The following is a 26138-nucleotide window of genomic DNA, read 5'->3' as shown; positions in this document are numbered from 1 at the left end:
GGTTAGCCTCAGGAACCTAGTGGTTGGATTCCTGGCTCAGAGCCAACTCTGGACAATGAGACCCAACATTTCCCAAAAAGAAGCTGATCAGGGGCTTGGGTTGAGGCTGCTTGGCAAAGAGGGTGGGTATTAATGACAATTGGGGTTTCCCCCTGATCCCAGGAGGCTAACTTGGCAAGATAGGAAATAGTATCCCCAATTTTCAGATGGGAATCTGAGGCTAGAGGTGACCAGCAGGAACTGAAGGCTGCACAGCAACCGAGCAACAGAGCTCAGACTCACAGTGCCCGTCTGGACACAGCCAATGTGAAGGTGAACAGAGGGTCCTGCACGGACCCTGCCCTTTCCCCACTCACATGGGCTATGCTGATGCCACAGTAGATGGAGAAGGCGGTTGCCAAGTCCTCGTCGAACTTGCTGAACCATGGTCCGTTAATCTTGTTCACCAGCTCGGCCACACCGATGACCTCTGGGGGCCGGAGAGGGGCTAGGACCGGCTGCTGGATGTGTCCGGCGGCGTCCGCCCTCCCAGGGTGTCCTCAAGGGACGTCCCAGCCAGGGTAGTCCCGTCCTGTCCTTTCTGCTTCCGGACGCTAAGGCGGTGGGGAAGGGTCGCCGACCCTCCGCTCGGCTCCGCCCCATCCTGCTCAGGCCCCGCCCCCGCCCGAGCCCGCCCCACTTCCCGGAGCTGCCCGGAGCTCGCACCCTGGTTCTCGTTCTTGATGGGGAAGCAGAGGATGTTGCGCGTGCGGAAGCCGGTGCTGTCGTCCACACCACGGTAGAAAAGCGGATGCGCGTACGCGTCCGGGATGTTCAGGATCTGGCCGGTGGTTGCCACGTGGCCCGCAATGCCCTGGTCAGCCGGGATGCGGATCTCGTAGCTCTGCCAGGGCAGTGATGGAGTAGAGAGGAAGTCAGCGGCCGGCCACAGAACGGACCATGGACTGTCCCGCTTCCTCCTCCTTGGGCGCCTTGTGGACTCCCGGCCCCCAGGACTACGGCCACACACTCCCTCCGCGCGCCCGTGCCTCACCTCGTCATCCACCACGCCCCCGTCGAACACCTTGGCCACCAGCTCATTCTGATCCAGCAGGAACACGGAGCAGCTGTGGGGAGACAGCCACGGTCCACAGGACCCTGACAGCCCTCTCCCACCACCCCCACTTCTCACGACTTTAGGCAAAGCCTAGATTTCTGAAGCCTGAAAGGTGCTATCCGTTATGAGAGACCCTCCTGAGGGCTGGCTGACTCCAGACATTAGTTAATCCCAATGATTTTTTTTCTTGTAGTGCCTACTATGTGCCAGGCACTGTGTTAAGAGCTGGGGACCCAGGGCCAACAAAGTGAGCCCTGCCCCTGCTATCATTGAACGTTATTAGTGAGGGTCACAGGCATGAAATAAAGGATCACACAAAACATGATAGGGTCCCGCAAGAAGGCAGTGGAGGGGAAAAAAGAAGCGAAGAAGGAAGGGGATGAGGACCCAGGACTGGGGCCTCTCTCACCTTACCCTAGGGTAGACTGACTTACATCTCAGCATTGCTGAGGTTTCTGGCCTCTGTGATGATCTCCTGGAGCAGGACAGAGACATCATCTGTGGGAGGGAGAAGTATGGAGGGCATTGGTGAGACCAGGCTAGAATGCCGAGGCCAAGCCCTGCCACCTCTCTTCCCCAAAATGCCAGTCCCCGCTCCCACCCACAGCCAGGCATGGAGGCCAGTTCACTCACCCAGGTGAGTGAAGAGGTTCTTTGCCACTTGGAGAAGAGCCTGGAATGGAGGAGATGAAAATCATAGGGGTTCACATTGCAGAGGTCACACCTTCCATCCCCCTGCTTCCAACAGCTCCAGGGTCTTCTCATGCCCCCTTTAGGGCTCTCTGGACAGGCTGGGGACTGGCACAGTCTAGTTATATCATTTGGCTACCAAGTGAAGGAGTGGAAGTATAGCCCCAGTGAAGGTGCACAGTAATCTTGAATCTCAGATGCTCATTCACCACTGCTCTAGCTGCCCAGATGTTGCTGTAGTACCCAAGTTGAACACTAGAGGACGGTCACATACAGTGCCTGCAGCCAGCGGCGCTGTCCTGAGGACCCACCGACATCCCTCTTTAAGAAGCCTCCAGGGCACTAGGTAACCTTCCTGCCATGGGTCCAGAAAGACATGGGCTTTTCCCTTATGGATGATGCTCTGGGGCTGAGAGCTGGGCGACCCCTTCCCCAGAGTGGCTCCTAGAAGGTCACTCACCTGGCACTCACACTTGAGCTTTTGCTCTTTCTGGAAGGCCAGGGTGCTGGTGAGCACCGTGCTAGTGTAGTGGAAGCAGTGCTGGATCACATGCTCATCCTGGTCCGTGAACCTGGGGCAGAGGGCAGAGGTCACTGGAGAGGCAGTGGACAATGGATTTCTCCCTGTTTCTCCTTACTTCCATTTCTCCAGGAAGCCCACTCAGAGACGCAGTAGCTAACCATCACTCCCCTCTACTGGGGCTGTTCCCTGCACAGGCAGCTGGGCCAGCTTCCCCCTCAGACTTGGGGCTCCCTGAGGGGAGGACTCTAATCCTCCTCAGACTATTGTTGATTGAAGCCAGAGCCATGTCTCTATCCTCTGACTTCAGATTTATCCAGACTGAGGCTGGGTCTCTTCTCTCGGACTAGAGACTTGCCCAGGCCAGAGGTGGATACTCTCCTGCTCTTCCCAGGGGCCCTTCTGGCCTCACGAAGTACCCTGTCTTGTCCAGCTCCTGCCACTGTCCTACTCACCCTGAGTCTGCAGGCCCTGATCTGGTGCCTCCATAAATCCTGAGGTGTTTGTGAGGAGGGTAGTGCCCACCTTACTCAGACAGCTAGCTCTCAGCTGAAAAGATAGCCCCAAATCCTTTTTGAGGTTATTCAATCTGGCCACCAAATGACTCATCACTAGGGAGTTTTGTGGGGCCGGATGGACCAAGTTGGGGCAGGACCTGCTCTGGGGAGATGGGTTAGCCTCTCCATGTGGGGGTCTTCGGAGTGAGGGGGAGCAGGGAACACACCTCAAAGATCTTGACCTTCTCTCTGTCCCCAGATTTCCCTGCCTAGGCTTCTTCCCATTTTATGGCTGGTCTCAGTGCTCCTCTGCCAGGATATCCCCCACTCATGCTTGTTGCCCAATGATTTGGGTCTACATCCCCATCCCCACCAGCCTGTGTCTGTCTCCCCACCTTCCCTACCAGCCTGTGTCTGTCTCCCCCTTCCCTACCATGACATTTGAGGCCCCTCAGTCTGGTCCCACTCACCTCTCTCCCCTAATCTATGGGTATCTCTCATACTAAGCCATACTAAGATCCTCCTCATTCTGAGAAAACCTCAGTCTCTTTCACACCTTCACGCTTTTCCCCACACTGTTCTCTCTGCCTAGAATACCGTTCCCACCATCCTCCCTCTTGGCCCTGAAAATAAACTCCAAGTCTTGAAGGCAGGGACCATGACTGTACCACCCAGTGCAGAGCCTGGTACCAGGGAGTTATATGGGAGGTGTTTGCTGAATGTTTTAACTATACTCTACCTCTGCCCTGGCCACCAGCCTCATCACACGCCCAGCTCAAGGGACTCTGGAGTCCCCGTTCTCTGGGCTCCAGGCAGCTTGTCTGCAGTCACTGCTCTGAGCTGAACCCCACCTTGGCTCATGCAATCATTCAGCACTCACTCCCTGAAATATGTGGGACCCAGAGATGGCCACAAAGTTGTCACCAAGGCCCCATCTCATTTCCCTTCTGACACCACCTTTCCTCCAGGTTTAGGGCCATCTCAGAACCCAGTCTCACAGACAGCAGCCCCTAATGAGCCCCTTCCCTCTGTACTCCCCTCCCCAAAGGCCTTTCCGGGGCCACCTGACCAATGCAGGGCTGGATACAGTAGGTGCCCAACTTGTGTTTATTGAATGGTGTAAATGCTCCCACCGCTAGGATACCAACCACAGATGACACAGATCCACATCCTCCCTGCCTCAGTGAGTTCTACTTCATCTCTGTCTTCACTTCCCCAGGCCTGTCCAACTGCCTACAGAGCTCTGTGCTGGTGGGTCCTGCTACTCAGGCCTATGACTTTTATATCTCTGCCCCACCTATGCAGACTCTGTCCCTGTGCTTCTGACATCTCTATAGTCCCAATATCCCGGTCTCCACTTTCTGCAGGACCTCTAGGCCCTCAAACCCAGTCTGCTTGCTTCAGCCCCAGGGGCCAAGCTCTTTGTCAGTATCTCTCTGCATCCCAGAATCAGGACCCACCCCTCACCTGCCTGCTTCTCCCTCCCTATATGATCCAGGCACAAACTGCTAGACCATCTGGACCAACTCTGGCAGCATTCACATACTGAACCTGCACCCAGGATAGACATGGCTAATCAATCACAGCATTGTTTCTCACTAAACTAATATTCATTCTCAACCCACTGTTTCAGGCAGCTACCACCAAGTAATGAGTTGGAGTAGAACACCAAATCTATTTGTGAGACTACTTTTAGACCCCAATCTGACCTCAGTTCTTGCAAAAATGCTTCCCAAGCCTCTTTACCTGACTCTGCCCTGCCCCTCCGTTTCAAATGATTCTTATAGTTGCCCTATCAGTGTCTCTAAAGCCCCTTAGCTTAGCCCAGCCCCCCAGCCTATTCCCTTTAGCCCTTGCCCACAGTGTGATTCATGCTCTGCGGGTCCCAAGGAGTTCACCCATCCCAGAACTTACCACCCCTCCATCAGCCAATTCCCAGCAGAAAAGCCAAAACAGGGTGATGGCAAGTGGGGGAAAGACCAGTACTCTAGCAGGGGATAGCCCAAACTGGGGGAAGTGGGCAGGCAGAAGGGGAACTCATTTGGACCTCAACATGATTTTAAATAAGCCAAAATGGGTGATGGAGAGTCAACAATTACCTGCGCCCCAGCCAGCAGCTGCAAGGGTCTGGCACCTTCACAATCCCATAGTCTGTTGCAGCAACGAACCATTTGACCCACCACTGCTGGGGCAGTATCCCCTGCCTGGTGCCCTTCCCTGTTACCCTAGTAGAGAACCCTGCCCAGTCTTTCAGCTTCTGATCCACTTCACCCCACCAAGACTCACAAGTCTCCTCCGAGCTTGTTGAAGGCGCAGGCCAAGGCCACCACCTGGTCAGTGGCCCGGCTGATGACAGGAACGCAGAGCATCGCCTGCAGCTCACAGCCCAACATGCTTTGCAGCTGTTGTACATCCTCCTGCAAAGGGGGAGGTGTGTCAGGGCAGGGAAGGAGGGAGGGACCATGCTTCCCTCCCCTAGCCCTCCACCACACTCTGCAACAGGCAGTTCTAAGGGACCTCTGTGAGATGGGAAACCCTAGGACATGGGTATGGGTTGGGAGAAGGTCCCTGGGGCTTGTTTCCGCCATTCCCAGGCTGCCTTGTCCCAGAGACCCTGTCCCTTTGCCTCCTCCCCTGGTCCAGCCAGGCCATGGCTTACAGAGGTGAGATCCTTCAGCTGGATAGACTTCTTATCTTCCACCACCTGGCCCAGGCGTCCTGTCGTCAACTGGAGAGTGAAGAGAGGCTGAGCCAGGGCCTAGTTCTCTCTAAGGTCAGGTGACCTCAGACTCAACCCCCCTCCCAAGTCTGGAAGTTTCCAGACCTTCCAGACACCTTCTTCAGTAAGTCCAAATGGTGGGTAGAGTCAACACTGGGGGGCGGGGGTGGAGGGTGGGGTGGGGTGAGGGTCTGCTCTTGACTAGAATCCCCTTTGGATGACTTTAGGGTCTTCCCTAATTAGGAATGAGAAAAGCAAACCCCAAGGATTCTCATTGATTTCAAAGATCCTGAGAGAGCCAAATCCAGAAATGTTCCAAGAGAAGTGAACTGGCCCCAAGTAAGCCTTTCTATAGATTGTAAGAGAGCACTCCTAATGGATCCTGTTCATGAAAGATCGTGACCTCTCATAAGATTTCTTAATAGATCCCAAGATCCAGATAATTCCATCAGATTCCAAGAGATTCTAGTAGAGACCCCAGTCTCTCTGGGCAGATCCCTGGAGTGCGTAGCTGGCCTTAACTGCTCCCACAGAATCCAATACAGAGGACGGTTGCAAGACTCACCGGAAAGCTGGTTTCTTCCTCCAGCACTTTATCTCCGATGACCTGAGCGGCAGAGCGGGGGTGGGGGTGGGGGCAGTTAAAGGGTGGGCAAGGCTGTTCCCCTCGGAGACCTGAGTCCCCCCGCCCAGCCCCATAGTGGACCTGGGCCCTCACCTTGCAGGAAAGCTGGAGGTTATCCTCGGACACCAGCAGGAGGCAGCAGCGGGATGCCTGGGTCTCCTGCTGCAGCTGAAATGCAGGGACCGAGAGGGGCTGACGGCGGATCTAGGGCCACCCCCACTCCCCAGCTCTCGCCTCTCTGAGGCTCCTCAGGTAGAAGGAGGAGAGAGGAGGGGCAGGGCGTCGGAATCTGAATTGAGAAGGAGGGCTCACTGGGACCTAGGTCCCTGGAGGATCACAGGGGGAGAGGCACGGGCACTCACGTATTGGAGGACTTTGAGCTGGAGGGACGAGGCATCCAGGTCGTAGAGTTCCCCTGCAGTGGCGACGCGCCGGTCAGAGAGAAGGCTCACAGACTTCCCCAGAGGTGCTCCACCTGCCCACCCAGCCCATGGACCTCCCTTCCAGTTGCCACCTGGCTCCCCAACCCAGACCGCACCCCCTCCAAGAGGCCCCTCCCTTCCAGGTTAGACCCGCTGGGCGGGGTCCTTACCGCACAGCTGCAGGATCTTTTGGTCCTGGTCGGTGTGAGCCACACCGCCCTTCTGGTCTCCCGCCACCCCCGCCGGGGGGTTCGCCACCCCCGCCGGGGGGTTCCGGACTGCTGCCGAGGCGGCGCCAGGCCCCCGGGGCTGCAGAGCCTGCACCCTTCGCAGGGCCACCAGAGCCTGGGACGAGCAGGGCGGTCAGCGAGTCACTCGTCCCACCCTCACCGCACACACCGCGTTGGCACCCTCGCCCTTGCTCAAACCGTTCTCCCTCCCGGCGAGCCCACCACCCCCATCCCGGTCCCAAACAACGCAGCCCTCAGCGCTCCACCCTGCCTGTGGGCTCCCACTGCCCCAGGAGCATCCTTCCGCCCTTGAACAGCTAAGTACTGGGTTGTCTCCCCCGCCTGCCCCCAGGCTCTTACAAGACAGGGCAGGGTCAGATTTCTCAGTGTCTCTAGCACTCACGGGAGTAAAATCCCAGGAAAGAGCCTCATTATCGTGAAGGGCATGGTCTTTCCTAAGTATTGACAAGGTGTTTGTGTTGCCTCATCTCACCGGTACCATAAGCAGGTCAGTGCTATCCTTATCCTCATTTTCAGATGTGAAACTGAGGTTCAGAGAGGTTAAGTGACTTGCTCAAGGTCATACAGCCCAAAGATGCTGCACTGCTTGTCCAGCTCCCTGGCCAGATCATCTCCCCACCGGCTATGATGAGGGCCTTCAGCAGCCCCCATCCTACCTCAGCCCTACCCTCACTCACATGCTTCTCCACGGCTTGCAGGCTCCACTCTTCACTGTCACTCAGCTGGCCACAGTGCACCTGGAGGAATATGAGAGGGGGACCAGCTGTGACCTCCCCTAGCCTCCTGTCTCTGCCAGAGTGCCCTCCTCATGCCCAGCACACGCTTGTCCCCACCAACACATACACACTCCAGTCTGTGGGCCTCAATGAGAAGCCCATCCTTCTGACCAAGCAGATAGCTCCTCCTTCCTCCAGGAAGCCTTCTGGGGCTAACCCAAAGAAATAGAACTTTTCTGATCTCTGCCTTTTCAGTCACTGTCCCATCAACAACACAGTCCAGGTGTTTAGTGAGGAAGGGGGTTACCTTGGACCCTCTTCCATCTCTCAGCCCATAGAAACCTTAAGCCCTGATTATGGAATCAGTGGTATTAGTCTCAGCCTCCAGCTCCACCTTTTCTGAGTTGGGGTTTGAGCCACCCCAAAGTCTGAAGTAAGGGAAGAGGTTCAACATTTAGGATGCACCTGCTGTGCCTAAAGAACTTGAGAGGAAGATGGGTGAATGAATGAAAGGAGAAAGAAAGTGCTTGCCTTCCATGTGATTCTCTCACTAGCCCACAAGGCAAGCTTCTACCCTGCATATAAAGCAAGGCCCAGAAAGGTGGAATTGCCTTGGCCAAGGTTACACGGCAGGAAGTGGCAGAGTTGGGACAGCACCACCTACTCCCTCCCCTCCTCTGCCTATACCTTCCCCTCTTTGGATCCACTCTCACCCCTCCCATCCCCCAACCTCCACCAGCCTGTCCCTCTCCAACTTCCCTGTGTCAGTCACCAGGAATATCCTCAGCCCATCTTATCTCTGTGAAGGCCCTTCCCGCCACCCCTGTTTGGGCAGTTTGTAAGAAAAATGAGAGACAGAGACAGAGAGACAATGAGAGAGAGAGAGAGTGAGAGAGAGAGAGAGAGAGAGAGAGAGAGAGGTGGTAGTCTGGGGCCCCACTGCAGGCCCTGCCAGCCAGGCTCCCCACCTTGTCACCAGCTTCCTGTGCTGACTCAGGGCAGCTCACCACCTGCAGGGCTCCCCACAGTGCCTGCATGGGGTCCCTCCTTCATCCTCAGCTCCCCACTCGGCAGCCCCTGCCCGCCTTGCCTCTGCTCTAGGTACCCTGCCTGGAGCAGATGGAGAGGAGGAGCCCAGCAGGTTCTCAGAAAGCTCACAGTCTGGCGGGGCGGGGTGGAGTGGGGGATACAATTGGAGGGGTGCAGAACCTCATACCTGAGGAAGTAGGAGAGGGCAGACTGTGTGGGTGAGAACCGAAGGCTTGTGGGAACTCAGAGGGGGAGAGCATCTGGGAGGCTTCCAGAACTGGCACTGAAGTATGAGGAGGAAATGGGGGGCCTGAAGAGGGGGGACACTGCAGGCAGGGGCTGTCCTGGCAGTCCTGGCTGGTAGGTGGGCTGGGGATATGAGGACCAGGGCCGGGGTGGGGTCCATGGTGCTGCAGGGGGAAGAGTCTTGAATGCAAGCCTAAGGAATTGGACTTTAGCTTAATTGTACTGGGGACCCATGGGGCAGACTTTAGCATCTGTGGACCAAAAATGGTATTGAAGGCTAAGCTCTGGATGAAGTGCCATCTATGACTCCCATAGGACAGGGAGTTGAAAGAGACTGAGGGCATGATTCATTTGTGTATGCTTACATAAACATGTTGGTATTTTACTGTGCTATCCTTTTTGTCCTTCTGCCTTGACCCATTTCTCAGGAAAAGGGAAGACTGGGACCTCCCCCCCCCCCCCCACCGCAGGGCTGTGGGCACAACTAGTTCCTGGGTTGGCAATACAGCCTGGTGCCAATCAATACAGAGCTGGTAGACTGAAGGAGAGCTTCAGGAGGGCTGGAGAAAAGGAAGGAATCGCAGAGCCCACCCCCACCCACTGGACCCCACCCACCCAGCACACGCTCCTGGGCTGCCTCAGCCCATCCCCACCCAGCATGTGCACAAGCCCACATACACAGTCTCATGAAAACCCTCCGCACTGCCCATACACTCGCTTTGCCATGGAGATACTCAGGCGTGTGTGCACACATGCGCACACAGAGTACAGTCCCAGACTCAAAGACATCCGCACACGCACTCACAGCATCTACACCATCCATACATGCACATGCGCACCTGTACACAGGATACTTGGGTCCACACACCCAAGAGCCACGCACACACTTCTGGCCCCCCACTTGCAAACACACAATCACCAACATCCACACGTGGCTTTTTGCTCACCAACAGGAACACACACTTGCAAACTACTCTTTCTTGTTAGTTAGGGAATGTGTCTGGGGTCCAGTGGAACACTCAGGAGTGGGCACTGGGGCTGTGGAGAGGGTTGAGAGCCCAGCACAGCCCCTATAACCCTCACCCACACGAAGTTCAACATGGCTAATTGCACGAACACCTCATCCTCACGTAAGGAGCTGGTGTGACTGGCACAGCTGAAGAGAAGAATGGGCATAAATCACACATCAAATGCTAGAGACCAAGGGCTGCCCACTCCTGGGACTTATTATCCCAGAACTGAAAAATAGAGCTAAAGACTCTTTCCACACGAAGAATCTGCAATCAAAGCACCTTGAACTACAGGGTGCAGAGGCCCAGGACTCAGCCAGGCAGCCGGCACCTGGCTGGCATATTCCTCAGAGAGCCCTCCATTGACCGTTTCTCCATCAGGCTCCAATATTGCAGGGCTCCCTGTTTCCTTGCTAGCATTCGCCATCATTTCTAATTCTATCCTTATTTCGCTCACTTGTTTGAGGTCTGTCTCCCAACCCCTCCAGACTGTACGGTCTGTGAAAGCAGGGGTCAGTCACTGCTGTTTGCAGCACCTATAGCACACAATGCCTGGCGGTGCTCAAGAAATATGTCTTCCAGGGGCGCCTGGGTGGCTCAGTCGGTTAAGCGTCCGACTTCGGCTCAGGTCACGATCTCGCGGTCCGGTCCGTGAGTTCGAGCCCCGCATCAGGCTCTGGGCTGATGGTTCAGAGCCTGGAGCCTGCTTCCGATTCTGTGTCTCCCTCTCTCTCTGCCCCTCCCCCGTTCAGGCTCTGTCTCTCTCTGTCTCAAAAATAATAAAATAAACATTAAAAAAAATTAAAAAAAAAAAAGAAATATGTCTTCCATTGATGGATGCATGGATGGGTGGATGGAAGGACAGCTGGAAGGACGGGTAAATGGATACCAAGAGCAAACAAAGACTCCTAGAGGGGAATGGGGCTTGTGGAGGAAGTAGCTGGTGAGTCAGCCCTCCCAAAATATCTGCCTTGTGGCACTCCTTTTACCCTTTGTACCCTCTGCCCTGAGGATCTGGTAGCAGTTAGGAGGGCTGTGGCTGCCTGGGCTGCCTCTCGAAGGACGTGAGATCCACATCAGATGTGTATGTGTCGGGGAGAGGGGTGTCCTGGGGAAGTTCATTTCTACCTGAGTTGGAAGGCACAGGCTTGGAGTAGAGGTGGACTGTGAATAATCTAAACACCTGTCAAGAGCTCCTAAAAAAACCACAAACTCTTCACTGCCCAGGGTATTTGAGGAGGTGGGCAGACAGTTGTCAGGAACTCCTCCTAACAGCCAAAGCCCCAGGTAACATCTTGCTCAACAGCACACACTCCACACCTCAGCCTCACCTGGATCGAGCTCTTTTTCCAACCACCCTGCTCCCCACCCTGCCTCGGCTCATGCTGTTCCCTCCTCTTAGGATACCCTTTCTAGTCTTCTCTGCCTGTCAACCTCCCCCCTACTCCCCAAAGCCCCACTCAAATGCTGCCTCCACCACGAGGCACCCCTTGTTGCCCCAGCCTCTACCCCTGGAGCACCTGCTGGCAGCATTTATTCCATTTGGCCAGTTGTAGCCTGAGGCTGTACCTGCCTTCCCCCAGACTGAGCTTCTAGAAGGCAGAAATGGGTCTCACTCCTCTTTCTGCCACCCTCCCTACACCCAGCTGGGATACCTAGAGCAGGGTTTTTGCTAGGGTGAATTAAATTTAATGTGGCCCCTCTGCCTCCCCAGCACACAACACACACATACACACTGGCCTTCCCCTTCCCCCCCCCCCAGGAGAAAGCAGAAGCCTGGACTCCCAGCTCAACCTGAGCCAAGGTGAGCAGTGGTCATGGCAGCCATCCTCCTGCCCGTAAGATGAGCAAACTCCAAATGTCCTCCTCTTGCTGGAGTTGCTGCCCTTCTGACCCAGCCCCTCCATAGGAGATCCTTCTCAGGGACCCCCAGACTCTTCTCCCTCCACAGAAGTGGGGAACGAATTACCACCACCTCCCGCTGCCCACCTCTGCACATTGCCCCTGGCCCTGGTCCTCTTCCAAGCCACCAGCTCTGGCACAGATTGGGACCAAAAGAGGGAGGGAAGCGGTGCTGAGAACTCTGTGCCAACAGCAGATCCATCCCCTGCGGGAACAGAAGCTGGGGGTGGGGGAGCAGCTTGCCGGAGAAACCGAGGGGCCGGCAGCTTCCTCAGTCAGGCAGATGGGGCTTCTAGGAGACCAAGCCAAGCACTCCTTCCTTCCTCTCCTCTCCTGACCCCACCGCGGCCGCCCCCCCACTCCCACCGCCCTCCCCCGCCAGTAGCTCAGGAAAGGTCAGGCGCCTCAGAAACCTTTAATTCCGTTTTAATGAGCTCTGGAGGAGTCCCACGGGCTCAGGATGACCCACTCTTCATCTGCCCACGCCCCCTAGTCTGTGCCTTATTGAGGTGGTGCGGTGGAAGCGGACCCCCAATAGTGGCGAATTGGGGGGGCTAAACCTCGGTTTCTAGGACAGGACAATGATTTTGAATGCCCACCTCCCGTATGGGAGAGCAGGAAAGAGAGGCTGAACCAGCCCCACCAGGGTCAGCCAAACCCTGCCGGTGGAGCAGAAACCCGATGAGCTCCGCCAGGGGGCAGCAGAGGGCAGGGGGCGTCTCGGCCTTGGTTCTCTGCCTGACTGCACCCCCCCAACCCCGCCCCCCTGCCCAGGCCGGGCATCCCCACTTCCCACAAAAGCCCCTTCCCCCTCCATCTCCCTCTCCAGGAAGCCCGCCCTGGTCAGCCATGGGGCTGGATGCCTTCCCAGGCAGACCCTCCGGGTGGGCCTCCCCCGCCCCTGCTCCTGAGCTCTGGCCACCGGAATCTGACTGAACTTCTCATACTATCTCTACTTGTCAGGGCCATGTCCATCCATCATTCCTCAGTGTCTTTCAGGCCCTCTGTGGACAAAGCTCTTGGCCCCCAACCCAGCCGGGAGGATGCCAAAGAGGAAGTAAGGTCAGGGTTGCACCAACAGCTCCATGGGGCTGAGAAGTGCAAAAGGGACTTGCACATGTCTCTGGAAGTTGCTGACTGGGCCAGTGACTGCGTCCTGCCCATTCAAGGTAGGGCAGAGTGCTGGGGTGTGGGAGAAGCCAGACTCCTCCTAGACCCCATTTCCTCAACTCCAGCCCAGCTTGCTGTAACACACACACACACACACACACACACACACACACCCTAGACAGGCTCCATCCGCTATCCCTCCCTTGGTCTCCACTCCCCCATCCCACCCCACACTGTTCTTACCAAGATGACGGCTGCCACAGCCCCAGCCTCCTTGTCCACCAGCGGCATGACCAGCACTGAGGGGGAGAGGGCAATGAGGTGGTCCTGTGGGGCCAATGAGGCTCAGAGATATGGAGCCAAGCCCCAGGGTGGGGGAGACAAAGACACAGACAGAGAGGCCGGGACAGAGACACAGAAAGACCCAGAGACCCAGAGAGATGGGGGGGTCCTGAGGCGGCAACAGAACAACCACAGCAATGTCCCCTGCATGGAAGGAAGCCCCCTCATGTTACAACTCTCCTGTGACCACCCCCAGCAACCCTGAGAGAGCAGGAGGCAGGTAAGGCTGAGCACCCCTATTTTACAGATTGGGAAACTGAGGTCCAGAAAGGGGAAGTGACTTGCCCAAGATCACACAGCAAGTCAGGTCTCCTGACTCCCAGTCTTGTGCACTTTCCACATCGAGACAGAGGACACAGACCTAGAGAGACTGAGACACGAGGCAGAGAGACATGGCGGACAGGGGGTGTGGAGAGGAAGAGAAAGAAAAATAGAGACAGTGACAGAGAAAGCATGACAACAACACAGCCCATCTAGCATGAGACACAAGCACGTGACCACTGCGGCCACTGGCCACTGAGCCCTAGTATGTGCCCGGCCTTTAACATGCGTTATCTCATTTGCTCCTCCTCAAAACACCCCCTCAAGGTAGGTTCTCTCATCCCCATTTTATAGATCAGAAAATCGAGGCTCAGAGAAGTTAGTAGCACAATAGAGAGAGAATTAGATGAGGGGATTGCCGAAGACACAGAGCAAGAGGAAAAAGGAGACAGAGAGATGAAGACAGGGATAGAAGACAGATGGGATCTGGGGAGCAGGGGCACGGTCCCTCCCTGCCCCTGCCCAGTTCCCAGTCCTTACCTTGGGTATCAGGAGCCAGTGGGGCCATCAGTCTGGCCAACGGCTTCCCCGGCAGGTCCGAGGGGCCCAGTCCATTGCAGCCCAACCGCTTCCGGGAGATCACAGCCTCTCTGAAAAGAGGATGTATGTGATCCTACCTCTCAGTCCCTGGATCAAAAAGGTGCAGGCCCCAACCTGGGGATACACAGCAGGCTGGACTCTGCACATCTGCAAGGATCTAGACAAGTTGACCGGCCATAGGGCGGACATGAGGAGGACACAAATAAAAGAGATAGGAACCCTGACCTGTCATGTGGAAGAGGCAGGCAGCCACAGTCTGGCCTCTGGTGCCTCTTTGCTGGTGGGTATGTGAAAGTACCCTGGGGCCCCGTGCAGGTCCCCCAGGGCAAGTAAAGCAAGGGCTCAGAGCTTTACTTTAAAAGGCTGCCTCTTTTAAATCCTGCTGTGGCCACTACTTAACCTTGGGCAAGTGGCCTACCTCTCTGAGCCTCCCAGGGAGAAAGAGTGTGGGGAAGAGGAGAACCCTAACCAACTCAATCCTCAGGAAAGCCATTCTATACACCTGAAACTAGTGTTACACTGCATGTCAACCATACTTTAATTAAAAGAAGGGGGGGGAACATTCTAGAGCAACTTTCAGCACTAAGCACAGGAGGGAGGACTCCAGAGGTAATCGTCGTAACTAAAGTACCCTCCATTCCCTACGTGCCATGCACCATCCAAGCAACTCATAGAGATTGACTTAGAATTCCCAACAATCCTATCAATTAAATATTATCATCATTTCCATTTTCAGGCAGAGACACTAAGGCACTGGGAGTTAGGAACCTATCCAAGATCCCATGGTTAATAAGTGGTAGAGTCAGGATTTGAACCCAGGCAATTGGCACCAGAGCCCATACTCCTAACTGGCTGGTGTGTTTGAACCTTCCTAAAGACCTGAGGGGATGTGAGTTTCCAACGGGATTGGTATGAATGGGTGTAGGTGTGATGGAGGGGCAGCGGGTGGGGGTAGGTGATGTAGGAAGAATGAGTCTCTCTCTGCCCTCACTACACATACCACCCTACCCCCACAACCCGCCTCTAGCTCTTCCTGCTGAATTAAGTGCCTGATTTTTCACCAACTGTCACTCCCTGAGGATTAATTGTCCTGGGTTCCTCATCCCTCACGCTGCCTCCACTTAATTGTGTTTGTAGGAACTGCCTGGCCTGAAGAGAAGAGAAGCCTTGGGGGGCTGGGACTCCAGTGTGTGCATGTGGGGTCACTAAGGGGAGCCAAGCAAAGGCCAGATGAGGAAAAGAGAGGAGGTGGCCTACAAGCCTCCTGATTAGGAGGTCACGGCCTCTAGAGAAATTGAGGACTAAGAGGTTGAGCTTCTTGGTAAAGTTCACGCCACATTCTGAACTGGATCCATTCACTCCTGGCCTCTTGGTTCAAAATCTACAAGACCCAGTGGTGTGTCCCACCTTCTAGCCCTCACACGCTGGGCTATTAGGCTCCGGGAGTGCTAGGCCCCAGCTCTGCCCTGTCCAACTGTGCCAATCACCCCAGGAAGGAATAGGAATCTAGGGTGGCAGGAGGGCAATGCAGCCATGGTCCTGGAGACTAAATTGATAAAGGCGGGGTCTTCATGGAGGCAGGGGCCAGGCCACCTGGAGGCAGGTGACCCTCAGTCAATCCCCTGTTGTCGAACCCACCCAGCCACTTGGCCTCGAACCGTCTGGTTACTAGGCAACCACAAGGTGGCGCTGGTCCCTCCGTTGCTGGTCAGTAAAGGCTGTAGTTTCATCTCTCTGACCCCTGACACCCCTCTTCCCCCAACCCTGCCCCAACCAGGGGCTGGCTGCCTTGGCTTTGCCCTCTACCCCACACCCCAGGAACCTGATGAAGCCTTTCTTCTTTTCTGCACAAAACTCCCTCCTCTGTGCTCATGGCTCCATAACTCTCCAGCCCCAACTCTATGAGCTCCAGACCCCAGATACCCAAAGTCCTCCTGGAAGCCTGCCCTGGATGTCCCGAGGTTGTCAAAGGCACCCAGTCCCAACCTGAGTTTATTCTCTCCACCACCAAAAAGTGGCACAACCATCCCCTGGGTACCTTGTGGCTTGTCCACAAACTGTCCCAGCTACCTCCCTCTTCCTCACTTCCCCCATTCAATGAGTGAATCACCTCCCATGCATCTCTCACAACTGTTCCCCATGGAATTAGTATCAGAGAAGGCTTCCTGGAGGAGGTGATGCTGAGTTGGGTCAAGGCAGGCAGGAAGGGATGTGCAAGCAGATGGAACTGCATGTGTAGAGGCTCAGAGGAAAGAAAGAACATGTGTCTGCCGGATGGCCCAACTGCAAGAAGGTTAGTGTGTCTGGGCGGCTTGGAGCGAGGCTGGAGAGAGCCCTGAGGAGCTGGGCATGATCCTGAGGGCAGTGGGAGCACCAGGAAGGACTTGAGTTGGGGAAAGTAAAGGTCAGGTTTGCTTTCAGGTGCATCAGTTTAGCTGCTGGGTAAAACTCTCACTACAGAGGGAGAATCTGAGAGACTGGAAACCTCTTGTAAGGGAGGGCCTCTGGTCTCAGTGGTCCCTGGTCAGCAGAGGAGAGGCGGGGCTTGGGCAGATCAACCTTGACTGAGCCCACATCTCTCACTGAACACTGGGGCCTCCCGGGAGGTTAAACCCTCAGAAATCCTTAACCTTGGCACCTTGCTCTGCAACCTGCCTTCCCTGGCCTGGCCACATCCCGCGGTCCCAGGCAGGTCTGTGCCGGGCCATGATCACCTCAGCCCACCTCCCATGCAAGCCCTTTGCCTCTGCTGCACCCTTCCAGAACTGTTGTCCCCCTGGAAGTTTTAAAGACACCCACAGACTGGAAGGGGAAGGGGAGGGCCCAGGCTGAGTCTCCTCCACCCAGATGAGGGTGGGTGTTTGTCTACCCTCACACCCCAATGGCTCCTCCCTCAATTTAGGACCCTCTGCCCTGCCTCATCTCCCCTCCTGACGACTCCAGCCTCCTACCTCCACCTGCCAAGCTGATGGTGGGGGTGAGGGGACTTCACGCCAGGGGCCAGCTGTACAGGTTGAAGGCTAATGACTCAGCCCTGGTGCCTGGGTGGTCATGGCTGTCCCAGTGGCGATAAAGACAGATGGGCACAGAGTGAGGAGAGGAACGGGCGTGTACTTTATGACGGTTCTGTTCCTTTAACAATTATTTGTTTAGTGGCAAGAGTGGAGAAAAAGGCTCTCTGTTGGTAGGGTCAAATGGCCTGGAAAGAGCTGAGTGCCCAGGCCCTCTTCTACTCCTCTGAGCCCCTTCTTTGGTGAGGCCCCATCCCCTTTACTGAGCACCCCCCCACCCCACCTCCTAGGGCCTAAATCTCTCTCTGACCTTTCATCTCTCTAGGGGACAAATTATGATTCAGCCCAGAACCTGGACCCTCCCCTCCCCTCCCCTCTCCCAGAATGTGAGACTCCGGAGATGGGAAGAGACTATTTCCTGTGTCCTTTGAGACAAATCAGAGGAACACAGATTCTGTGGTAAAAAAGGACCAGGTCAGCTCTGAGGAAGGAATGTGTCAAGGTTGCCCCCAAATGGTAGCAGAGGGAGACAAGCAGCTGGGGTGGGTGTGGGTGGTGTCTCCGTGGCAGCTGAAAGGCCCCAGACTCTGCCACACTCAGCATTGGGTCACAAGAGGCTTCAAGGTGGCAGGAGACACAATAAGAAGAGGAAGGTGGCAGGGCTGGGGACTGAAATAGGCTGGGAGGTTGAGGGGGCTCCAACAAGAGAGAGACGAAGACTTCCAGGAGGTTCTCCCCTCCAGTTCTTGGAATTCAGAGCTGGACCAGCCCTCAGACATTGTAGTGTCTTACTGTCTCCCAGGAGTGGACAGGGGCCCAGCGCGATCTCAGGACACCCCCCTGGATCCCAGGTCTCCTGACTCCCAGCTCGTGTTTCTTCTTGTGGAAAGACCCATCCCTGAGGGAGGCCGTCATGGCCAGACACCTTTTCTGGAAATTGGATCTTCCTTAGTGTCAGGGAACTATGGAGCGGGCCTCCTAGAGCGCCTCCAGCTGGGCTGTGGGAGATTAGGGAAATGTGGCCGGTTGAGATGGAGCCACACAGGGAAGGGCTTTGCTAGGGACAAGAGGGCATGAGCCAGCACGAGGGGGGCAGGGAACCCAAAACGCTTTGTGAGGATGAAACTGGGCACCTGCGAGCCCACAGGGGTAAGGGGGCAGTGGCAGGAGGGGCCTCCCCATTGTCCCTTGGATGTCTCCCCTGCCTCCCTCATACTACCCTGAGCCCATCCTCTGCCCCTTACCCCCGGGTCCTTATCTGTCTTTATGACCCGACTCTATTCACACCTGCTGCTGTTTGCCAGCCCTGCCAGCCCTCCAGGGTTTCCTGGAGCAGGGCCCCCTCCACTGGGCATCTGCCTCAGCCTTACTTAGCCTGAGGCAGGTGCCCAGTGTGCTGCTGGGGCCAGAACTGCAAAGGTCACCATTGGAAGGACCCTGTACCAAGCCCCATCCATTTTATAGAAAAAGACTGAATGAAGCAAGAAGGGAAGTAATTTTCTCAAGGTCACCCAGATGGGGAAATTGAGACTTGGGGGTGGAGGGCAGCCAGCAACCACTGACCTCTGACTGTGTACGGGGCACTGTGTATCCATTACATCATGACACCAAAAGACAGGTCCTACTGTTACCTCTGTTTTAGGGATAAGAAAACAGTCTTGGAAGTGGACACAGGGAGGCAGCAATGGGGCCAGGGTAGGATCCAGGCCTATCTGACTCCCATTCCAGTGTTCTTCCCTCTTCCACATACCGAGCTAAGTCTTAGCCCTTGTCTAGGGGGTGGGCTCAACACCAGACACGGAGAGGGCAAGCATAGCACAGATTTCAGAAGACGGGACTGACCTCAACCTTCACCCCCCATCCTTACCAGATTGAAGGAGCTTTGATCTCTGTGTCCCCTGGGATGTGTACTGCCTCACCCCTCTTGCCCCTTACCAGCCTCTCCTCCTCTGACTTCTCTGATTTCTGAGCCCTGTCTCCCAGCAGGCACTCACCTCCCCATGTCCACTGAACTCTGGGCCAATTGCATTGGAACATTCACTTTTTTTTTTTAATTTTTTTAATGTTTATTTATATCTGAGACAGAGAGAGAGAGAGACAGAGCATGAGTGGGGGAGGGGCAGAGAGAGAGGGAGACACAGAATCCAAAGCAGGCTCCAGGCTCTGAGCTGTCAGCACAGAGCCCGATGTGGGGCTCGAACCCACAAACTGTGAGATCGTGACCTGAGCTGGAGTCGGTCACTCAACCGACTGAGCCCCCCAGGCACCCCAAGGAACATTCACTTTTAATTGCCTTTTATTTCTTTTTCTTCTTCCCTTCCCCTTCCCCTCTCCTTTCCCCTTCCCCTCCCCTCCCCCCATCCTCTCCCCTCCCCTCCCTTTCCCCCCCCCCCCCTCTCCTCTTCTCTCTTCTTTTGCATCAGCAGCTCTTTCAGTATCCCCTGACCCCCTGCCCCCACAGCAGAAAACCTAAGGGGAACGTTTGCAGGCTCAGAAGGGGCGGAGTAAACCCATCATGCTCCCCTCCTGCTTTCTGAGCGCATGATCCTGCAACCCTCTCCCAGGAAGGCCTTCCTGGGCCACTTTGAGGAAACTTCTTGGACGGAGCAAGCTCATATGAAGCAAAGTTCTTAGCAGTAGGTGTGCTGGCTCAGAGGAGAAAGGGGATTATTACAGCATTCTTTTTCCTTAAGATTCCAAAGACCTTCCAGCCCTATTTTACAGTCTTACAGAAGGGACAGTAGAAGCCAGAGAAGGCATGGCCGGCTTGGTTCACACAGTCCTTGAAGGGAGGAGTTATCAGGAGATAACTGAAGGGGAGAGTGTCACTCACCACCCACACCATGGGGGAGCCAAATGGGAGAACAGGAGGTGGGAAAGCTCTTGGGTTGTTGGAGAGGCACCGGCCCCTTCCACGGGGAAGGGCTAGAGAGAGGCCAGCATCCAGGAATCCAGGGTCCCAAGTACCAGGAGGAGCCTCAAAACCACCCACATCCCTAGCCTCAGGAACCTCTGGCATCCCTAAACAGCAATTCTTTCCATGGCTTCTGTGAAAGGAGAGCGTCTCGCCAGTCTCAGCTACCACCTGAAAAAGCCACATTGCTGGACTGCTTGGCCTGTTGGAAAAGCCCTCCTCTTCTAGTAACACCCCCACTGGTGCCCACTGGGCCCTCAGCTCCCGGCCTAGTGCTCCCTGGGCCCATGATGGCCCTGCAGTGCTTACGAGGCAGTGACCATGCCCTCCGTGGCCTGCCTTCCTCTGGACCAGCACTCTTGCCTGTCAACACTTTCTCATCTGACAAGCTCCACTTCCCCTCGCTGTCTCCCAAATGGCCAGGAGCCAGGAGACGGTGTCCCAGGCCTGCCTCTGTCTCACACCAGGTATGTGGCCTTGGACACGTCTCATGATGTTTGCCCATCTGGAAGATAAGGAGGTTGAATTCAATAGGCTCAGAGGTATCAGGGGACCACAGAGCACTGAGCCCGATGTTCCTAAAGTCAGCGATTCCAACATTCTATCATAACAAAAGTAAAACCAGACCTTTAGCACTTCTTATGGATTCAGTTTTAAGGGCTGTGTTAAGCTCATTTAATTCACCCCCAACAACCCCATGAGATAAGTACTATTATTATTGCCATTTACAAACAAGAAAACGGAGGCACAGAGAGGTTGAATACCTTGCCCTAGGCTATACAGCTAGTAAAAGGGAACTGGGATTTGAACCCAGGCAGTCAGGCTCAGAACCCACAGCAGGACACTGTCTCTGATCTCCTTCTCCCTGCTCTCACATACAGGGTTGACACCGTGTGCTCCCGCAGGTCCAGCATTCTGTGATTCTGTGAGAACTTCCCAGGCAGTTCTCATAGCCTGCTGGGTTCTAACTGATAAACTGCAGCCCTGACCTTCTGAGACTGGGCTCTGAGGAGGCTGCAGCAATTTAGAAGAGCTCCCCAGGTTTCTAGAAGAAAACCTACCAGTTGGCCCTTTCCCTGTGCTGTCCACTGCCCCAACACAACATGAGAAAAGACACTGCTTCTCCCCTCTGGGGGGTGTCAGTGACCCAGCCAAGGAACCCCAGCTGGCAGGGAAGCTGAGGTCAAGGTCAGGTGGGGGAGATCAGACTGGATGACTTTGGAAGGTCCCCCAGGCCTGAGATCCTTGACTGTGCTAGAGGCAGTGGGGTGCAAAATAGCTCACCGGACTTTCCCCTCCTGGGGCAGCTCGTGGGGGGGGTCCTCACACACCAGCCGGGACTCCCCATCCAGCAGGTAGGTGTAGACAGTCTCCTAGGACAGAAGGCACTCATGAGACCCTATACAGAGCCCTCCCAGCCGCCCTGTCCCAGCCCAGACATGGATCTGGGTGACAAGGTCACAGACCCTCTAGGAGTGGGATCAAGCATCTGTTTGTTTTTACTCCCCAGGTGATTCTAACATGTAGCCATGGTGGAAAAAGTCCCTTATGAACTTATACCTCGCCCTCTCCTCTTGGAGGGGGTTCTCTGGGCAGGCAGTGACCCGTGACCCTGCAGGCTTTCCTTGTCTATCACCCCAAATCCAAAGTGCTGGGGAAAGAGTCTAAAGGACTGAAGGTGCAGACAAATCTCACCCACCACCCACCTCAGTTTGCTGGGACTCTAGCCTCAGCAAACAACTGAGTGGTCTACTCAGGGCTAAATGCCAAGAGGGGCTCAGAACACCCTGGAAGAGTCCCTCCTACCTCAGAGACACAAATAATTCTACAAGAAACCACACACTGTGACTCAAGCCAGAAGGACTTCCCGGAGGAAGTGACCTTACATCTGTAACTACAGTAAAAATGAAACACATTCTGGGAGTCGGTGAGGCACAAAGAGTGGCTTCTGGGCCAAGTAGCAGGCAGGCAGTGTAAAGAGCACAGAGCATTTATGGAACTGACAGGGGAGGCAGGGGACACAGGAGGTTGTCTTAGGGTCAGCAGGGCCTATAAACATTTGGAGGAGACTGCTGTGAGCCCTGAGAGAGAGGAGCAGGTGCGCATTTTGGAGTGATCACTCCCCAGAGTGAGATCGAAGCTCTCTTCGAAGCTTGTCAAGTCTTCAGCTTGTCAGTCTGCCTTCCCCAAGGGCCCAGAGCCATTTTGGCCTCGGTTGTAGGCCATGTCTTGGCAGAAGTGGTTGCCCTCACAGCAACCCCACTGCCCCACGGGTGAAAAATCGACATCCCCTCCAAACAGGACTGGTCACCCCGAGGGATCCGTAACCAGCTCATTCAGCCCAGCCTCACTGAGCGCCCCACCATGCACACTCTGGGTGCGGAGGGAGGGAGACCCAGAGGCCGGTGCTGTCCAGAAGACCCCGAGGGGTACGCACACGCCCAGGTAAGTATCCCGAGGAGCGCTGTTTTCTTGGTGCGGGCAGGCAGGTCTCTCCTCTCTGCTGCGCTACCAGGGAGGGCTTCTGGAGGAGATGACACTGGAGCCAGGCGCTGAAGGCCCACCCGTAGTAAGTGTGCCAGTAAGTGTGGAATCCCTCTCAGCTGAAGTAACGGCCCTTCTGCCACTGTGGGTGTCCACAGTCCTGCCAGCCACTCTTGTTGTTTTTGGCTGCCCCCACCTCCCAGCCCCAGTTCCAGTCCTGCTTCCAGAGAACCTGAACCAGTTCATTGGTGGTATGGGCTGGGGATGATAGGGCCTGAGAAGGGTGACAGGGGCAAGTCACAGGCCAGAACTGGAGGCCCCTTGTCCTCCAGGGTAAGGGTCTAGGCTGGGAGTTTAGGGATGGAGAAATCAGTGGGAGGGAGGCCTCTCCTCATCTATATCCAGCCTCCTTCTTGTCCTCCAATCCTTGCAGCAGCCTGGGAGGGGCCTGAGGGATTTGGCCCAAAGAGGTTAAGAGACCACCCGGCACATAGGGTCACACAGTGAGTCTTCCCCGGGCAGAGAGAGAGGTGGGTACACAAGGGGTGGGGAGCCTGGGAGGACAGATCCTCATCACTTCCGGATGTCCCTCTATCTCCCACCCCCTCACTCTCAGCCCTCTGGGTTAAAATTAGCTGAGTTTATTGGAGAGAAGGAGGGAACCATTTCAGACACATCAGCACCATCTGCATTCGGGGCTGCCTGCCACAATGGGTGCTGATGAGGGAGCCAGGTGCCAGAGGCTCTCCTCACCAAGGAGGAGTATGGAGACCCCTCCCCCAGCGCCCCACCCCTCCCTGGGGGCTGAGCTGACACCTCCATCTCCCTCCCTCCTCTGAGGACTGAGTAGACCGCCCATCTGCCCTTCCCCCCACCCCCACTCCACTGGGGGGGGGGCAGACCAGACCCACCCCTTCCAGTCCCTGCCCCCATTCTCTGGGAGCAGACCAGACCTTCCATCTCACCCCATTTCCTGGGGGCAGAGCAGACCCTCCCATCTTCCCCTACTTCCAGGCGACAGGCCAGATGTCCCCTCCCCATCCCTGCCCCCACTGTCTGGGGGCAGACCGGACCTCTCACCTACCCACCTCTCCCTGGGTGCAGATCCTCCCATCTCCCCCCACTTCCTGGGGACAGGTCAGATGCCCCCCCCCCATCCCTGCTCCCACTCCCTGGGGACAGACTAGACCTCTTGCCTACCCACCCCTCCCTGGGTGCAGATCACACCTCCCATCTCCCCACCCCTCCTGGGTGTGTGTGGGGGGGGAGGGGAGGGACTGAGACACTCCATGCAATTAAAGCAGGGCTGCCCAAAGTCAGGGCTTCCCTAGCTCATACAGGTCTCTTGGATGAGTTGAGGTAGACGTGTCCCATTGTCCCAGGAACCTAACTGTCTGAACCACAGCTGTCTCCCAAACCCCCAGCTTTGGAAATACAATTAATCCAGTACAGGGCATCTACACTGGCACAACCACCAGGCACCCTGCCTATGAAGATGTAGCCAGTCACCTCCTCTTACCCCTCCCAGGACAGTCTCAATGGCCACAGAGGGGCCCAGGGCAGCCTTACAGATGCTGACCTGCTAACCTCTCCACCCCCTCCTTTCCAGATGTTTCTCCACCCCAGGCCAGATGTTGCCTCAGTCCTACCCTTCTCTGGGAGGATTTATTTTTGGGCTCAAACACACCACCCACTTCCTACCAATTTCACACTCAATAAAGCTCACTCATTAGCCCTCCTCCAGGGCTCTGAACTTCTAGAAGGTTTGAGAAGGCAGAGCAGAGGAGAGAGAATGGGGATGCTTAGGTGCCAATACCCCTTTGTCCCTGTCATGCTGTGTGACCTTGGGTGAGGTGCCTTCCCTCTCTGGGCCTCTAGTGGTTCATCCATCAAGTAGATTCAGATATGATAGGCTTGCAGGGGTGGAGGTGGGGGTGGAGGATGTCACGTTTTGGCAGAGGCTGACTCTGGCTGGTGTCTAGAGTAGGGGAGAGAGGATTCCAGGCTGTGGGACCCAGTTGAGGCATCTCTTCCTCCTGGAAGTCTTTAGTGCTCCTTTGGCAGGTTCAGACGGTGCTCCCCTTCCCCCCACTAGGCTGACAGCTGAGATAGTGCTGCTCCAGGTCTTCAGGGCAAGTTTACTTGTCCTACAGCCTAAGGTGTGAGCAGTAGCCACTGGAGCCAGGTTGGGGAATGACTGGGGGGCAGCTCAGGAGGGGCACAGTTCCCTTACCAAGGCACTCTGAGCCCAGACAACCAAGGGGACCAGGGCCCAAGCAGCCACCCTCCACCTGCCCCTAATCTGCAATCATCCGTGGTATTGGGGCAGGTGAGAGAGAAGCCTAAAGGTTTCTAGAGGTCACCTTGTCCAGCTTCCTATCTCCAGGCAGGACACTTTAACTTCACACGACTCACTCAATAAAGCTGAGCCTCATTCTAGCACCTCTGGAATGGGATCTGGGATCAAGGAAGTTCTTCTGCATGTCTACCCTCAACCCCTCCAGCTATATATTTTAAAGCCCACTTGACTCCACTATGTTCTAGCTATTATCCTAGGAGAATCCTTTCCATTGTCTGAGACATGATCTTTCCAATGAAGTTCTAAGTCCCTTTCTGTCTCTGATATTCCAGAATTCCTATGTAAGTTCATTCTTTGGGACTTAGCTTCAGCCCTTCTCTTCCAGAATGCCCTCTCAGAACACTTACCCAAACCCTTCCCTTCCCTGCGAGAATCCTCTGGGCAGGGATCCTGCCTCTTCCTACTCAACTCTGTGTGAGGTACACAGTAAGGAGCTGGGCAAAGATTTGGGAGGTGGGGAAAGTGTGGGGCAAGGCACCTACCACTTTGGGGAGCACAGCTGAAAGGGCCTCCTTGACAGCCCGCTGGAAGCCCGCGATGTGGATGACAGAGCCCAGGCTCAGCAAAGCATCCTGGAAGAGAGAAAAGGGCAGTGAGGGTTTTCTCCAGGCAGGCCAGGGCAGCCCCATCTGCCCAGACAGCTATGAGGACAAAGTCCCAGCTTAAACCAGAGCCCAAGTCTCTCAGACACTTAAATCCCAGGATCTTAAAATCTCAGAATCCAACAAGTCTTATGGCCCTAGAGTATCCAGGTCCACTCATCTTACAGATGGGAAAAGGGGGCTCAGAGAAGGGCCAGGGGCTTAGCATGCTCACAGTGAGTCAAGAGGCCAAGTTTAGATTAGCTCCCAGGCCTCTTGTCCTTTAGCCAAGGACAACTCTGGCATAGTAGGGAAAGCACAATCTTCCATATTAAAACAAAGCAAAACAAGCAAACAAATAAAACCTCAATTTGAATCCTGGGAGCTAGAGAGAGCCCATGGGGTGCATGAGCCCACAAGGTGAGAGAAATACAGTTGGGCCAGCCCCTGGCAAGACAGTGGGGGAAGAAGAAGTCAGCCTTGACTGCCTCACAGCTTTCCCATCCCAGGAACAGGCCTTGTCCTTGGAGAGCCGGAACAGAAGAAAGGTCCACGCTTCTCACTCTATTAACTTGGCCAAGCCACAGGGATCAAAAAGAAAGGTAATGGAACAGGGGATCCAGGGCCAAGGCAGGCTCATGACTCATACCGTCCACTCAGCCATGCCCTCCCCACAAGCCCTTGAAGTTCCTTTCTGTGGATGGCTGGGTCTGTGTTCAAAAAGCAAAATAGTTAACTGTAGGAGGAAGGCGA

General features: G+C 55.5%; 1 protein-coding gene across 1 annotated transcript in view; it reads right to left on the bottom strand.

Annotated features, from left to right (window-relative positions):
- LOC125918200 (cGMP-dependent 3',5'-cyclic phosphodiesterase) overlaps positions 1–25448 on the bottom strand; it is a 31442-nt gene extending 5994 nt beyond the window's left edge. Inside the window, exons 1-17 of the mRNA XM_049624233.1 lie at positions 25287–25448; positions 21246–21334; positions 13977–14086; positions 13077–13132; positions 7498–7557; positions 6740–6914; positions 6510–6562; positions 6241–6315; positions 6088–6129; positions 5463–5531; positions 5090–5220; positions 2247–2358; positions 1730–1769; positions 1531–1594; positions 1034–1106; positions 706–883; positions 357–469 (exon numbers count right to left, since the gene is read on the bottom strand). Coding sequence (XP_049480190.1) covers positions 357–469; positions 706–883; positions 1034–1106; positions 1531–1594; positions 1730–1769; positions 2247–2358; positions 5090–5220; positions 5463–5531; positions 6088–6129; positions 6241–6315; positions 6510–6562; positions 6740–6914; positions 7498–7557; positions 13077–13132; positions 13977–14086; positions 21246–21334; positions 25287–25433 — 1587 coding nt within the window. The 5' untranslated portion in view covers positions 25434–25448. The remainder of the gene's footprint in view (positions 1–356; positions 470–705; positions 884–1033; positions 1107–1530; positions 1595–1729; positions 1770–2246; positions 2359–5089; positions 5221–5462; positions 5532–6087; positions 6130–6240; positions 6316–6509; positions 6563–6739; positions 6915–7497; positions 7558–13076; positions 13133–13976; positions 14087–21245; positions 21335–25286) is intronic.
- Positions 25449–26138: the final 690 nt, after the last annotated feature.

Source organism: Panthera uncia, unplaced genomic scaffold, assembly GCF_023721935.1.
Source record: "Panthera uncia isolate 11264 unplaced genomic scaffold, Puncia_PCG_1.0 HiC_scaffold_542, whole genome shotgun sequence".
In the NCBI taxonomy this organism is placed as follows: Eukaryota; Metazoa; Chordata; class Mammalia; order Carnivora; family Felidae; genus Panthera; species Panthera uncia.
This window is presented reverse-complemented; position numbering and strand designations above follow the sequence as displayed.